This window comes from Felis catus, chromosome C2 (genome assembly GCF_018350175.1).
Source record: "Felis catus isolate Fca126 chromosome C2, F.catus_Fca126_mat1.0, whole genome shotgun sequence".
Classification (NCBI taxonomy): domain Eukaryota; kingdom Metazoa; phylum Chordata; class Mammalia; order Carnivora; family Felidae; genus Felis; species Felis catus.
The window spans coordinates 30,938,946-30,951,917 of record NC_058376.1 but is presented as its reverse complement, the minus strand read 5'-3'; the positions used below and the strand labels follow the sequence as shown (position 1 = coordinate 30,951,917).

The window sequence follows — 12,972 nt, the reverse complement described above, 5'->3', positions numbered from 1 at the left end:
TTTATTATTCCTCTATATGATAACATTGCTCCAACATAGGGCACAATGATATAAATCCAACCACGTGTTCACCAGTGTTGTGGTGCATTGAAAAATAACACTTTTGAAAACTGCTTTCTCATTTGCCTTGCTGCCTGCTTAGAGAGAACATCATTCCCGCTCTCCTGACAGGTCAGTTATTCCAGGGCTCAGCTTCTTTCTACAGATGTGGAAGAGCCCAAATCACTACTTGTCACTCCCACATGCACCCCAGCTGAGTTCCCGTTTTTACCTTCCGAAGGCCACATGCGTTGGAAATGAACGCATACCGAATGGTGCCAAATGTCTAGTCGAGAGGAAAAGTCTCACTATGGTGAGATTCATTCGTGGAAGGAAGTAGGCTTCAACTATAGCATTCTGTATCAAATTCGCCCACAGCACTCAGGAGTACTACATATTTTCAATATAAAGTAAATTTTAATGGTGGATGAAGATATTATTAATTTTTAGGAATTTTTTTCTTTACATATCGTACAAGTAGATTAATGGTATCTTTAAGATAAGTACTACAGCCCATGTCATTGTATCACATTGTAAACCAATGTGAACATAACATTTTCACTGGGATGCTGATTAGAAGGTATATATAACTTAACAGCTCTTTTGTCAAACATGAACATCTACATTAGCATAAGCAACCTACATACATTTTCTTAAGTTGTTCTCATATGGATTTATAAACAATGGCTTTTTACAGAGCTGTGCACATAAAATTAGTAGAAAAGCAGAAAAGGAGGGGGTTATTGCACTTGGCATCCGACTTTTTGTACTTTGATAGTACCATATAGTATAAGCCTCTCGTTTAGTGAAGGGGACACTGGTAAATTACTGATTCAAAACCACGTTAATTTCACGTCCATCACAGATTGACTTTAAAGTATCTGTGTGCAAGACAATTTCTAAATGGGGGAGGGGGAGGGAAAGTCACTAATAAGAATGCTATTGCAAACATGCAAGTGGCCTTCTGAATGAGAAATTAGGAGTCAGACTGGCAGAGCCCACAGGGAAGGAGGCTTATAAAAAACAAAACAAAACAGAACATACAAACAAACAATAAAAAACAATGTAATGCTCTGGTACGTCAGAAAAAAAAGACAATGAATAGCCTGTGTTCTTGAGTTTCCAGTAGCCTGTCCCTTAATGAAGCCAAATGAGCTCAATCCATATTAAGAAAAATAATACGGGACAATATCATCATCAAATTCCATTGTACTGACAAACTTTGGAGTAAATGTTTACTGAAGAAAAATTCACATTACTTAGGTGCCATTTTTAAAAATCTCTCAGAATCTATGTGATTCTCAGAAAAAGGAGAAAATGACACTTCCTGAATTCACTTTTTATATCCTCTCTTGATATTCTTCTAAGGTAGATAAATTAGATAAATTAGAACTTCAACAGAAATTGGCTTCGTTATGTTTTAAGTTTGCCTTTTGTTAGAAATCTGAAAACTGACCTTCTTCAGTAGTACGAACTATTTTAGATTCACTATCCATTCCTTGGAACTCATTAAAATATGGTCGAACTTTAATTTCGTAAGTCACCCCCTTTTTCAGGTTGACTAAGACAGCGCTTCTCTCGGTGGGGACTTTGGCATCTAAATTCTGCCATGCTGATGTAGCCTGCAGGCCTGAAGTCTGACGATACATCACTCGATAGCCTTGAATAAACTGGGGCTGGCGATCAACCTGAAAAACACAGCATAAAACCAAATGGAAACATTTTAGATATGACAATGAACCCATCCTCATTTCTCTTGTACCTATTTCAGTCTTCAACTCTCATCTGGGTGACACCACTGCTTGATAATTTATCTTCCTGCTTCTTGTATCCAATTCCAGTTCTGAATTCACATGGACCTCAAGTTATTATTCCCAAAATGAAGAGTGGAACAACTCTCTCTCCTGTTTAAACTACTCCATAGTATCTAAGATATCTACTTAGTTAATTCAAATTCCTTAAAGTAGCACAAAGGTCTGATAAAGCCCAGACCTGCTGATTTGTCTAGCTTCATTTCTCATCTGTCCATCCTCTTCCTATATTCAACAGTTCCCATTTTTATGAATGGATATGTAATGTGCTGCTTCTCAGGAATTTCCATTCTTATCTTTTGTCCATTCACTAACGTCTTTACTCACTCAAAACCTTTCTTGAACTCCTACTAATCAAGTTACTGGTCAAACTACATTTATAACTAATACACATTAAAAGATGCTGTGAATGAGATGGACAAGGAGCTAGGAAAACCTGGAGTAGAGAAGAAGTTGACAGAATCAGGAAGGTGAGAAAGCATTTCCCTGAAAAAGAGCAAGTGCTGGGATCTGCAAGGAAAGTAGGATCAATTATTCCTGAGGAAGAAGTGTAGAAACAGCATGTATAAAATTTCTATGGTGGGCTGCCTGGGTGGCTCAGTAGGTTTAGCATCCAACTCTTCATTTGAGGTCAGGATATGACTCCAGGGGCGCGGGTTCGAGCGCTGCATCAGACTCCATGCTAAGTGTGGCGCCTGCCTAAGATTCTCTCTCTCTCTTTCTCTCTCTCTCTCTCTCTCTCTCTCTCTCTCTCTCTCTCTCCTCTCTCTCCCTCCCTCTGCCTGCTCATGCACATGCTCTCTCTCTTTCTCTCTAAAACAACAAGCAAACAAACATTCCTATGGCTGGAGGAAGTATATGAGAAGACTGGGAATTGTGAAGCTAGAGCATCTGTTTTAAAGGAATATGAAGGGGCATCTGATTGGCTCAGTCAGTTGAGTGACTGACTCTCAATTTAGGCTCAGGTCATGATCTCACAGTTTGTGGGATCGAGCCCTGCATAGAGCTCTGTGCTGACAAATGTGGAATCTTGATTGATCCCCTCTCTTTCTCTCTGTCCCTCTTCTGTTTTCATTCCCTCTCCCTCTCTCTCAAAATAAATAAACAGACTTTAAAAAGGCATATGAAAAACTCCTACCCACTAGCAAATTATTAAATGAAAGACTTTAATTAATTTACCAGTTTCTAGCTCCTTGAATAGACCCACTATTGGCACAATTTGATAACTTTCTTGATCCTTTCATTCACTTAAAAGTACAGAGAATAAGCAGCTGTTTTGAATGAAAATCTGAAATTTTGACTCTGAAAACTCATACCAAATAAAAATTTGAAGAAGCTCTATTGTTCACCCATAATAATTACATGAACACTGAATACATAAAAAATGGAACCTACAAATAAAACACGTTCTCCTTATACATTTATTAAACAATCTCTATTGGAGTTTCACCATTGTTTCATTTTCAGGGAGAAGAGGATTTTTAGCTTTTTAAATATTTTTAATGACATTTTTTATAAGAATTGCTTGGTTTAAAAATAACTATCACAGCACCTTCTTCAATTAATTTTCCATAGATTATAGTTTAATAGCCATATTCTAAGAAGCCTTTAACTTGACATATTTCACTGTCAAATAAAGTATAAAACTTAATGGAGAAGAGATGGAAGGACCTCATTTCAGGAAAAGTTGAGAGAGAAGAAATAGAGAAGATGAGAAGGAAAATGGTCATTTCAACTTTTTAAAAACTTCTTCATCCAACTATTAACACATGAATAAAAGGTATTCCCTTATGTATTAACTTCTAACATTTATTTTTTAGTTGCTGCATTTAACAATTATCTTTAAGTGAAAGCAGAAAATTTTAAAACACAGAACCTCCATCAAAATATAGTGGAACAAAGGGGCATTTTTCTATATTTAGAACATCCAAGCTAGAGAATCCATGAAGCTGGTGGGCTGAACATATGTGTTTCTATGTCTAGCTAAGTCTTAACAACTTCCTTCATCCACCTCCATCTAACCCTCAAAGTCTTTCTGGAATTAGTGCTATACTCATGTGAGATTATGTCAAGAAAAGTTATCCCAGCTCTGATGCCAAAGCTCATGATCTTTGAATCTTTATCCATGCTTGGTGTTTGTACCAACAGGCAGAATTTTTGAAGCGCAGAAGTTGTTCTGACACTACAAACAAGGCAACTCAAAAGCAAAAGTTAAATTGATGAGAGCCAAAGAGAGATGTCTTTAATCAAAACTGTCAATGTTCAAAAATTCCTTGCAGCATATGTTAAAACAACATTAAGCTGGCATTTTATAAACTTCTCTGCATTCGCTTTAAGTGAATTTATATACTGAAAGAAAGACATAACTCACAATAATAGCTTGTTAATACTGAAAGAAGCAAGCTGTGTTTTTAGGAAGAACATTAAGCAGCTGTTTCCAGATGAAGAGAGTGTGTAAATCAGGGTAAATTGGTTTTATCCATGTTTGGTTTTCATTAATTAAGTGTTTTAGGGACTTTATGAAGCTAATGTTTACTACACAGCATCGCCTTGCTCACTTCAGTGTACATTGCGTTTAACCAGTATATTCTCATGGCCTGCTTAATAACTGAATAGTTTAACTTGGTTTTGTGCAGTTGCAATATTCTTTTCAGAAGAAAATTTGTTGTTACAGGTGGAAGCAGAAATGAAGATGCCAAACATTACCCTTAAAAAACTAGGTGGGATTTGTATTGGATATGTGTTCTGTACCACTGACTTTTAGAGCACATTTTGACAGGTGGTCATTTTCAAGTTAAACCATATGCTTGTCACTGATTTTATTAAAATTCTGTTTATAAGAAGGAGGATTTTCTTTACAGTTGATGATAATCAGAGTCCGGCCACAAAATCATGGGTTTACAGAATTTTAAAAAATTTGTATTTTCTGAAATAGGAATAAAAAAGCATTGTCTTCAGGAAAAAGTCAAAGGATGAAGCAAGTTTCCATCTTCCAATCATAAGGTCCCAAATGAGCTACAGTTCAGCCTTTTAAATTTTCTAAGCTTCAGTTTTCTTTTCTTTTTCTTTTTTTTTAGAGATAACTATTGTTTTATTTATTTATTTTTTTATATAACTTATTGTCAAGTTAGCTAACATACAGTGCATATAGTGTGCTCTTGGTTTTGGGAGTAGATTCCCGTGATTCATCACTTACATGCAACACCCAGTTGAGCCTCAGTTTTCTTAATTTGCTCAAATAATATTCATATTACATGGGTCCAGATACAATTAAATGGCTATCATAAGTTAAAGAATTTTGTAAGTTGTAGGCATGCACAATGACAGAGCACCCTTGTTAAGTTAGGGATATGGTAAAGACAAAAAAACGTCCATATGTGACCCTCAAATCAGCATGCCTATAAATGTTTAAGTGAGATGCTTACCACCATCTTTTCAGTTTAAAAAAAATCCATCTCAATTGAAAATTCAAAGTGAATTTTCTTTGGTGAGCTAAGCCTGCTAAGTGGCTGATCTGGATTAAGCTGAGATCTGAAATTCTAGTTTGCCAATGCACACTTTCAATTTCAGTAGCTGTGATGTTTAAAGGGCAAAGGATCTGTGGTTCTTTTTGTCCTTGAACAAAAACAAGACAGACAGATACACACACACACACACACACACACACACACACACACGAATAACTGTTTATGAAATAAGAGATTTATTGCTATTTTCTTTGTGAAACATTCATTTTCTTACAATTTTTGCCTACCCTCATTATAAGAGCAGTCATCTTTAGAAAGCACCCATTGCTAACTACTGTTACTTCAAGATTAGCCTTGGTAAACCACGTCAGCTGGCCTCCAAATCTAAATACATGGGTTGGGGGATATATTTCTCTTCTCTAATATCACATCTGTAATTCAGATACTAACAGTGTAATAATTTATTTATTTATTTTTATTTATTTATTTTTTAACATGAAATTTACTGTCAAATTGGTTTCCATACAACACCCAGTGCTCATCCCAACAGGTGCCTTCCTCAATGCCCATCACCCACCCCCCCCCTCCCAACCCCCATCAACCCTCAGTTCATTCACAGTTTTTAAGAGCCTCTTATGGTTTGGCTCTCTCCCTTTCTAATTTTTTTCCCCTTCCCCTCCCCCATGGTCTTCTGTTAAGTTTCTCAGGATCCACGCAGTGTAATAATTTAAAGAATGTATACATTTAGCAGTTGAAAATATGACATGGAAGTAAAACATTTGGCTATAATTTCTTTAGCAACTGACCCCTCCCCCATTCTGACTTTATTTCACTTAAGTTACCTCTCAGATACACACTTACCTCATGTGTAACTACTGATTCGTGGGGAATAATACCCTGTGATATAACTGAACACTTTCTTTTTTAAAACAAAAATAAAAATGTATTAAAACAACTGATCTGATCATTCAACAGACAGTAATTGAAAGGGCATTCTGTAATAGATGCTCTGCCATGAAAACACAAAAATGAAAAACATGGACTCCAGACTCACAGAAGCCAAACTCATGAGAGAGAAAGATATGCAAACTAATAATGACAAGCTTCGTGGGACACAGAGATGAATATGACAAGGTTCCTCTCCTGGAAGAACTCCCGGACTACAGACCTGCAATTTTGATCTAATTTGATTTATTCTTTTAAACTCAGTGACTTTTAAAGTGATTAACTTCATAAACATAATGACTTTGATTCTTACTCAAATAATTTCCACATTTAGAAGCAGCTTAAAAGAAGTCCTTTCAAAACTCCCCACAGAGCTGAGACTTTCTCAATTGAGACTGAAGAAAAATCTGCTTTAAAAATACAACTATTTGCTTGGCTTTCTAGTTTTATATTTGGCCAAAGTTACAGAGAGATGGGAGAGGCATGTCAGATACTACCCTTCCTGTGCCACTGGAAAAAAATGAGGTCATTATGTTCCTTCCATGGGAGTAGAAGAACAGAAATCATTACACACAGAAAACAGGATAAGTCTATGCAAAATAATGTTAAAAATGGAATCAGAAACAATGTAGTCTTAAATAATTATTATATACTTAGTTTTATTGTTGTTGAAGTGTTATCCACTTTTGTACTCATAGGCCAAAATTTTGATCATGTGATCTGGCTTAAGAAGTAACAAAATGTCCCCATCTAGGACCTAATGCCAAATCAATTCCACCATTAAAAGGTAGGCCTTCTGAATATATATTTGTCTACAGTTTATCTTTAAAGTAAAAAAAAAAAAACACACACACACACACCCAAAAGTATATTTAAAGTAAATAAATTCTAATCCTATTTTTACAGGTGGGGGATATTGGGAATATTGTTCAACCTGAATACATTGGCTTCCTTTTATAAAGTTATAGAAGTACACTAACCAGCCTTAAATGTTATTTTGGGTTTTCCTGTTCTAATATGATAATGCCTTCATATTTCCCCATATAGTTGAAAATAAGTGGTGATGCCTTTTCTGGTGCCTGAAGATAGAGTTAATCACTTCTTCTTTGATTGAAACCTCTCTATAGGGTACATATATGCCTGTTATGGCTCTTATCCCTGTCTATTGTCATTAAGAATTTCCATGTTTTTCTCAAGTAGATTTGTGTTTTTTTGATAGTTCTCCCCAGATCTAGTATAAAATTGGCCCACAAAAAATGTTTGTTGAGTTGTATTTGTTCAATGGATTTATTACTGAGGGGACACTGGAATAATTCTCTTTAATGTTACTTTATACTTCAAATATAATTAAGAACTGATGAAACATAACCAGTTTTCCTTTCTCAGCTCCCTTTTTGATGGAGTTGATAAACGGTTATTTCCCTAAAGAAACATGGACTCTAAAAGCGGATGGTGAAAATCCAATTTCTTCTTACTTAGTCATTCTTTTACTACAACAAAAGAGCAATAATAGTGACAAAATTATAGTCTCCCAGTTAATATCAAAATTAAAGTAAAAATTCTGTAAGTATCTGTAACTCAAATGTCCATTACTTATACAGTACACAAGATCTATCACAGACATAGAGGGCTTAAAGAAGTTGTGGTCTTCTAGCATCCTGATATATTATGGATTTTTAGAGGTTATAATAGAGAAATCTTAGATATAAATAAGACGTTGGCACTAACTATGTTATGCACAGGGAAGAACATTATCTGGCTCTTCTCAAAACACAGACACATACATAGATACAAACACATATACACAAATGTTAGTATTCTCTAATATGACTAATGTGGCTATTTTTACGCTATTTGTTGTTTTTACTCTAGTGGCTACCAAGTGATCAAAACATTTTGCATTTTATATAACAGTGGGTAGGTTGACATTTAACAATGATGGAATTGAATATTCCTAACTTATACTAACATATCAACTTGCTTCTTAAAATCCATTACTTTCTTACTATATATGTCCAATTATTAAAATCATATTCATGTTTTGGTGCTGCTACTTGAGATTCGGCTAAAAGAATTTACAAATGATTTATTTAAATTCAGAAAGTAACTTAGTCAAATTAAAAATTTTTGTGCTTCAAATGACACCACTAAGAAAGTCAAAACCAACCCACAGAAAAAATATTTATGGACAAAAACATTTACAAGTAATATATCTGATAAGTGGTTTGTATCCAATATATAACAAGCACAAGTCTAAAATAAGGACAAACAGCCCAACTTAAAAAAGAGCAAGGAATTTGAACAGACATTTCTGTAAAGAAGATACACAAATGTTCAAGCACATGAAAAGATGGAAAACATCATTAGTTATTAAAGAAATGCAAGTCAAAACCACAAAGATATTCCACTTACACCTACTAGAATGGTTATAATAAAATAGAAGATAACAAGTGTTAAGGAAGTTGTGAGAGAAATTGGTGAGCATGTGGAAGAAACGAACTTTCAAGCATTGCTGGTGAAAACAAAATGGTATAACCACTTGTGAAAACATTTTGGCAGTTGATCCAAATGTTACAGAGTTATCATTTTACTCAGCAATTCCTAGGTAGATACCAAGAGTAATTAAAACACATGAGAGAAATGAAAACATATGTCAACATGTACTCAAATGTTTATGGCCCCCACGTTCATAGTAGCCCCAAATGGAAACAACTGAAAGGTGCATCAGGCGATGTATAAACAGAGTATTTGATGTATCTGTGTGATGGAAAGGAACAAAGTACCGATACATATATTACAACATGTTTGAACCTGGAAAACCTGACACTGAGTGAAAGAAGCAGGACACAAAAGACTACACATTGCCTGATTTCATTCATATGAGAGGAACAGGCCCGTCTACAGAGGCAGAGAGTAGATCGGTGCTTGCAAAGGGCTAAAGCAGGGGGAATGGAGGAGGCACTCCCAACGAACACAGAGTTCTTTCTATTTTCAGATGATGAAATGTCCTAAAGTCAGATTTTGAGGATGATTGCACAATTCTGTAAATAGAGTGAAAACAGAGCTGCACACTCTGATAGGTTAATTATATCTCAGTAAAGCTTTTATTTATTTATTTATTTTAACGTTTATTTATTTTTGAGACAGGGAGAGAGAGAGCATGAACAGGGGAGGGTCAGAGAAAGAGGGAGACACAGAATCCGAAACAGGCTCCAGGCTCTGAGCTGTCAGCACAGAGCCCGACGCGGGGCTCGAACTCACGGACCGCGAGATCGTGACCTGAGCCGAAGTCAGAGGCTTAACCGACTGAGCTACCCAGGTGCCCCTCTCAGTAAAGCTTTTAAAAAATAAGATGAAACACATCATAGTTCTATTGCAAACTATCTTACTCTTCCATTCTATTGAATATTTTTCTTTTTTGCCATTGATTCCACCTTGATTTAAATGATGAGGGCTTCTATTACTATTTGTGTGTTGATTCATATTTTCCTTGTTTGATTTGTTTTCTCAAAGGAATAAAAGAAAGTGCCATTAATACTGCCTTTGAAACTTACCGTCCACGTGACTTGAACAGTGGTGGGAGTCAACACAACTGGAGTATGGAGACGGACAATGACATCTCCCAGTTCTTTCTGTACTTGTCTATGGTCCACTCCTTGTGCTGGTGGGCTGATATCTACAGAGATAACCATTCCCAATAGTTAAAAATTCATCGTAGAATTCCAATTTGTATTGTATAAGACAATATTATAGGTCATTAGGTCAATAATTGCAGAGGAAAAAATTGAAACCTTTATTGACAAACAACACAACAACAACATTAGAGCATATTTATATACATATACCCAGGGGCTAGGACATAATTTGAGAGATGATATTTATCTTTCCTAAAACAATATTAATAAAAATGTTCATAATCTCTTACTCCCTTCAAATACATTGTTGTGGAAGATCTATTATTTGCTTATTAAGGAATAAAGTATATGCCATAAGACTTGTTTAGGAACATGAGTTTTCTATAGATGCTGGCATATGGAAGGACTTTCCTGAGTAGTTAACAGAGCAATATCTGAAAACTGCTGTTTAGGAATTTGTTTAATCCCTTGTCCCAATTGGAAGACTGTGTGTTCTTACTCCTTGACCTATTCCAGACTGGAAGCATGGAAATAACATAATCAGGGGAAACTGAGAAGTGAATTATGTCACCAATGGTTAACAAAGTGAGTGAAAGAAGGGAAAATGCCCCTCACCCTCCAAATTCACAAAAATATTTTGACTGAAAAAAGTAGAACACTGATAAACTGTTCTAGAGTAATAAACTTTGAGCAGGACTTCAATATCTGACAAATAAAAAAGGAATTCAGCTGCTTTTTGGAAGTGATAAGAGAGAGGAGAGGAAAAAATCACTGCAATATTTAGAATGATATACTCTCAGCCATATATTGTTTGGCCCTGTATCCATCATTCATATAATACTACTCTATTGTTCCATACAATGGTTTATATCCTATGTGCCATTAAGAAAAAAACTAAGATAAATTACAGACATTCAATTCATCGAATTGATATCACAGACTAAATTTCACACATACTCAAATCAACTGCTTTAACTGGTGCACAGCAATATTAAGTTGAATTGTTTTTCTCCAACTATTTTCTTTTTTTTTTTTTCCAACTCTCTTTCAAGGAAGGAGTCTAATTTGAAATAATTCATTTTTAATCCTGTTTTCTCCTATTTTCTCAGGCCACAATACAACACTCTTGCAAAAATATTTTTAAGTGCATATCTCAGTCATAACTTAAATTGGGTACACTAACTTAAATCGGGACATCAATAGTGAAGGGGGTGAGGGTTATGGGCAAAATGGGTGATGGGGAGTGGGAGGTACAGGCTTTAGTTATTAAACGAATAAGTCATGGAATAAAAGCTATAGCATAGGGCACATAACCACCTGAAAACAAATTGGTGGTTGCCAGATGGGAGGGGGATATGGATGAAATAGGTGAAGGGGAATGAGTACACATATTTTGATGAGCGATGAGTAATGTATAGAATTATTGAATCATAATATTGTATACGTAAAACTAATATAACACTGAATGCTAATTATGTTCAAATTTAAAAATAAATTAATATATATTTTTAAGCCACAGAATAGGGAACATAGTCAATGATGTTATGATAGTGCTGTATGGTGACAGATGGGTAGCTACTCTCGTGGTAAGCATAGCATAATACAGAGATGATGGCTCACTATGTCATACACCTGAAACTAATGTAACATCGTGTGTCAACTATACTCAAAAAAATTCAAAAAAGAAAATTCTCAAGGATCTTAGTATGACTTGGAAGAATGCATTAATTTGGCATTAGCATTTGGTATATAATTAAAGTGTTGCCTTTATTAGTATTTGGAATTTATATCAATAATTTACAAACTTGATTATAATTAAAACAGGATTAAAATATCTTAGAACTCTTCTGCTGTTTTCCAACCCTCTGTACCAATCTGAGTAAAGCACAAACTTATCTCATGACTCAGGATATATATTTGCTGCTATTATCTGGAATATGTAAATGTAAATAATAAAAAAAAATGAGTGAAAAAACCAGGACATTAGTATTTGGGAACTACACTTTGGTGATTTTCTCCCCAGTTCCAGTGTTTTTCATCCTTAACATAAATAGCATAACTAGTTTTACTTCATTTAGGAGAAAAAAAACATATTAATAATATTATATGAATAATATTGACCTTTGCTGTCATATCTATGGTCTCCTGTGATATTGATAGGACAAGTATTTGCTGCCTTTCTAAAATAAAAGATTTCTACGTTCTATGGTACTTAGTATCTTTAAGTATATTTAAAAGCATCTTTAATATCTTTAATATTTTAAAAATAAGAGCTCACACAGCAAAGTATTCTTTGAAAAGAAGTGCTTTGCTGAATGCAAAGCTGCTAAAAGTATGATGTCAAAAAATGATCCTGCCATTCAGACACAAAACATGAGTTTTCCTATTAAATATCTGTTAAGAGAACATAAGTCTTTTGCTCTATGTAGTCTCTCAACTGGAACAAGCCAGATCACAAACAACTTTTCATTAATCTTTTTTGACCTTTTCACCAAGAAGTTATTTTATGAGTCAAGATTTAGTGCCTGGCAGTTATGGAATGATCAAGAAGGTCTGCCGGATATAATCACAGCAAGAGTTTCCCCCATCCTGTTATCTTCCACCTTTCACTGCAACTGCACACAAAAACTGATTCTTTCTCTCTACACTAGTAAAAATGACCTTGTTACTGTAATTTCTTGAGTGAAAACCATATATGTCTTCAAGTTCAATAATTTAATTTACTCATTAAATCCAGACACACGAAAGGAGACTGGATCTAAGGAAGGTGAAATATAACCAGTTTCAGATCTTCAAATTCCTTGTTGTACTTTTTCTTTCTCTAGAGACAGGTTCTTTACCTACAGGCCCTTTATCATCATGGAAAATTAATCACATTCCCGCTTAGAGAACAATAGCAAAGTGGCATTCCCTCCTCCCTTGACTGTCATCATGTCAGCAACGTTACAAAATCACGTGGTGACTTTATTTCACTTGATTCCTTGGCGCCCTTCTCTGTTATAATAGCACGCTAGTTACTATCACTGAACTACATTGTAATTATAATAATATTTTTATGGCTGTATGGTGCTTTTC

The 12,972-nt window shown here is 35.0% G+C and overlaps 1 protein-coding gene across 19 annotated transcripts in view; it reads right to left on the bottom strand.

Annotated features, from left to right (window-relative positions):
- ROBO2 (roundabout guidance receptor 2) overlaps window positions 1-12,972 on the bottom strand; it is a 1,685,269-nt gene that overhangs the window by 79,988 nt on the left and 1,592,309 nt on the right. For all 19 annotated transcript variants that reach the window (XM_019839528.2, XM_019839533.2, XM_019839527.2 and 16 more), the window contains 2 exons: window positions 9,817-9,938; window positions 1,496-1,727 (listed from right to left, as the gene is read on the bottom strand). In XM_019839528.2, coding sequence (XP_019695087.1) covers window positions 1,496-1,727; window positions 9,817-9,938 — 354 coding nt within the window. The remainder of the gene's footprint in view (window positions 1-1,495; window positions 1,728-9,816; window positions 9,939-12,972) is intronic.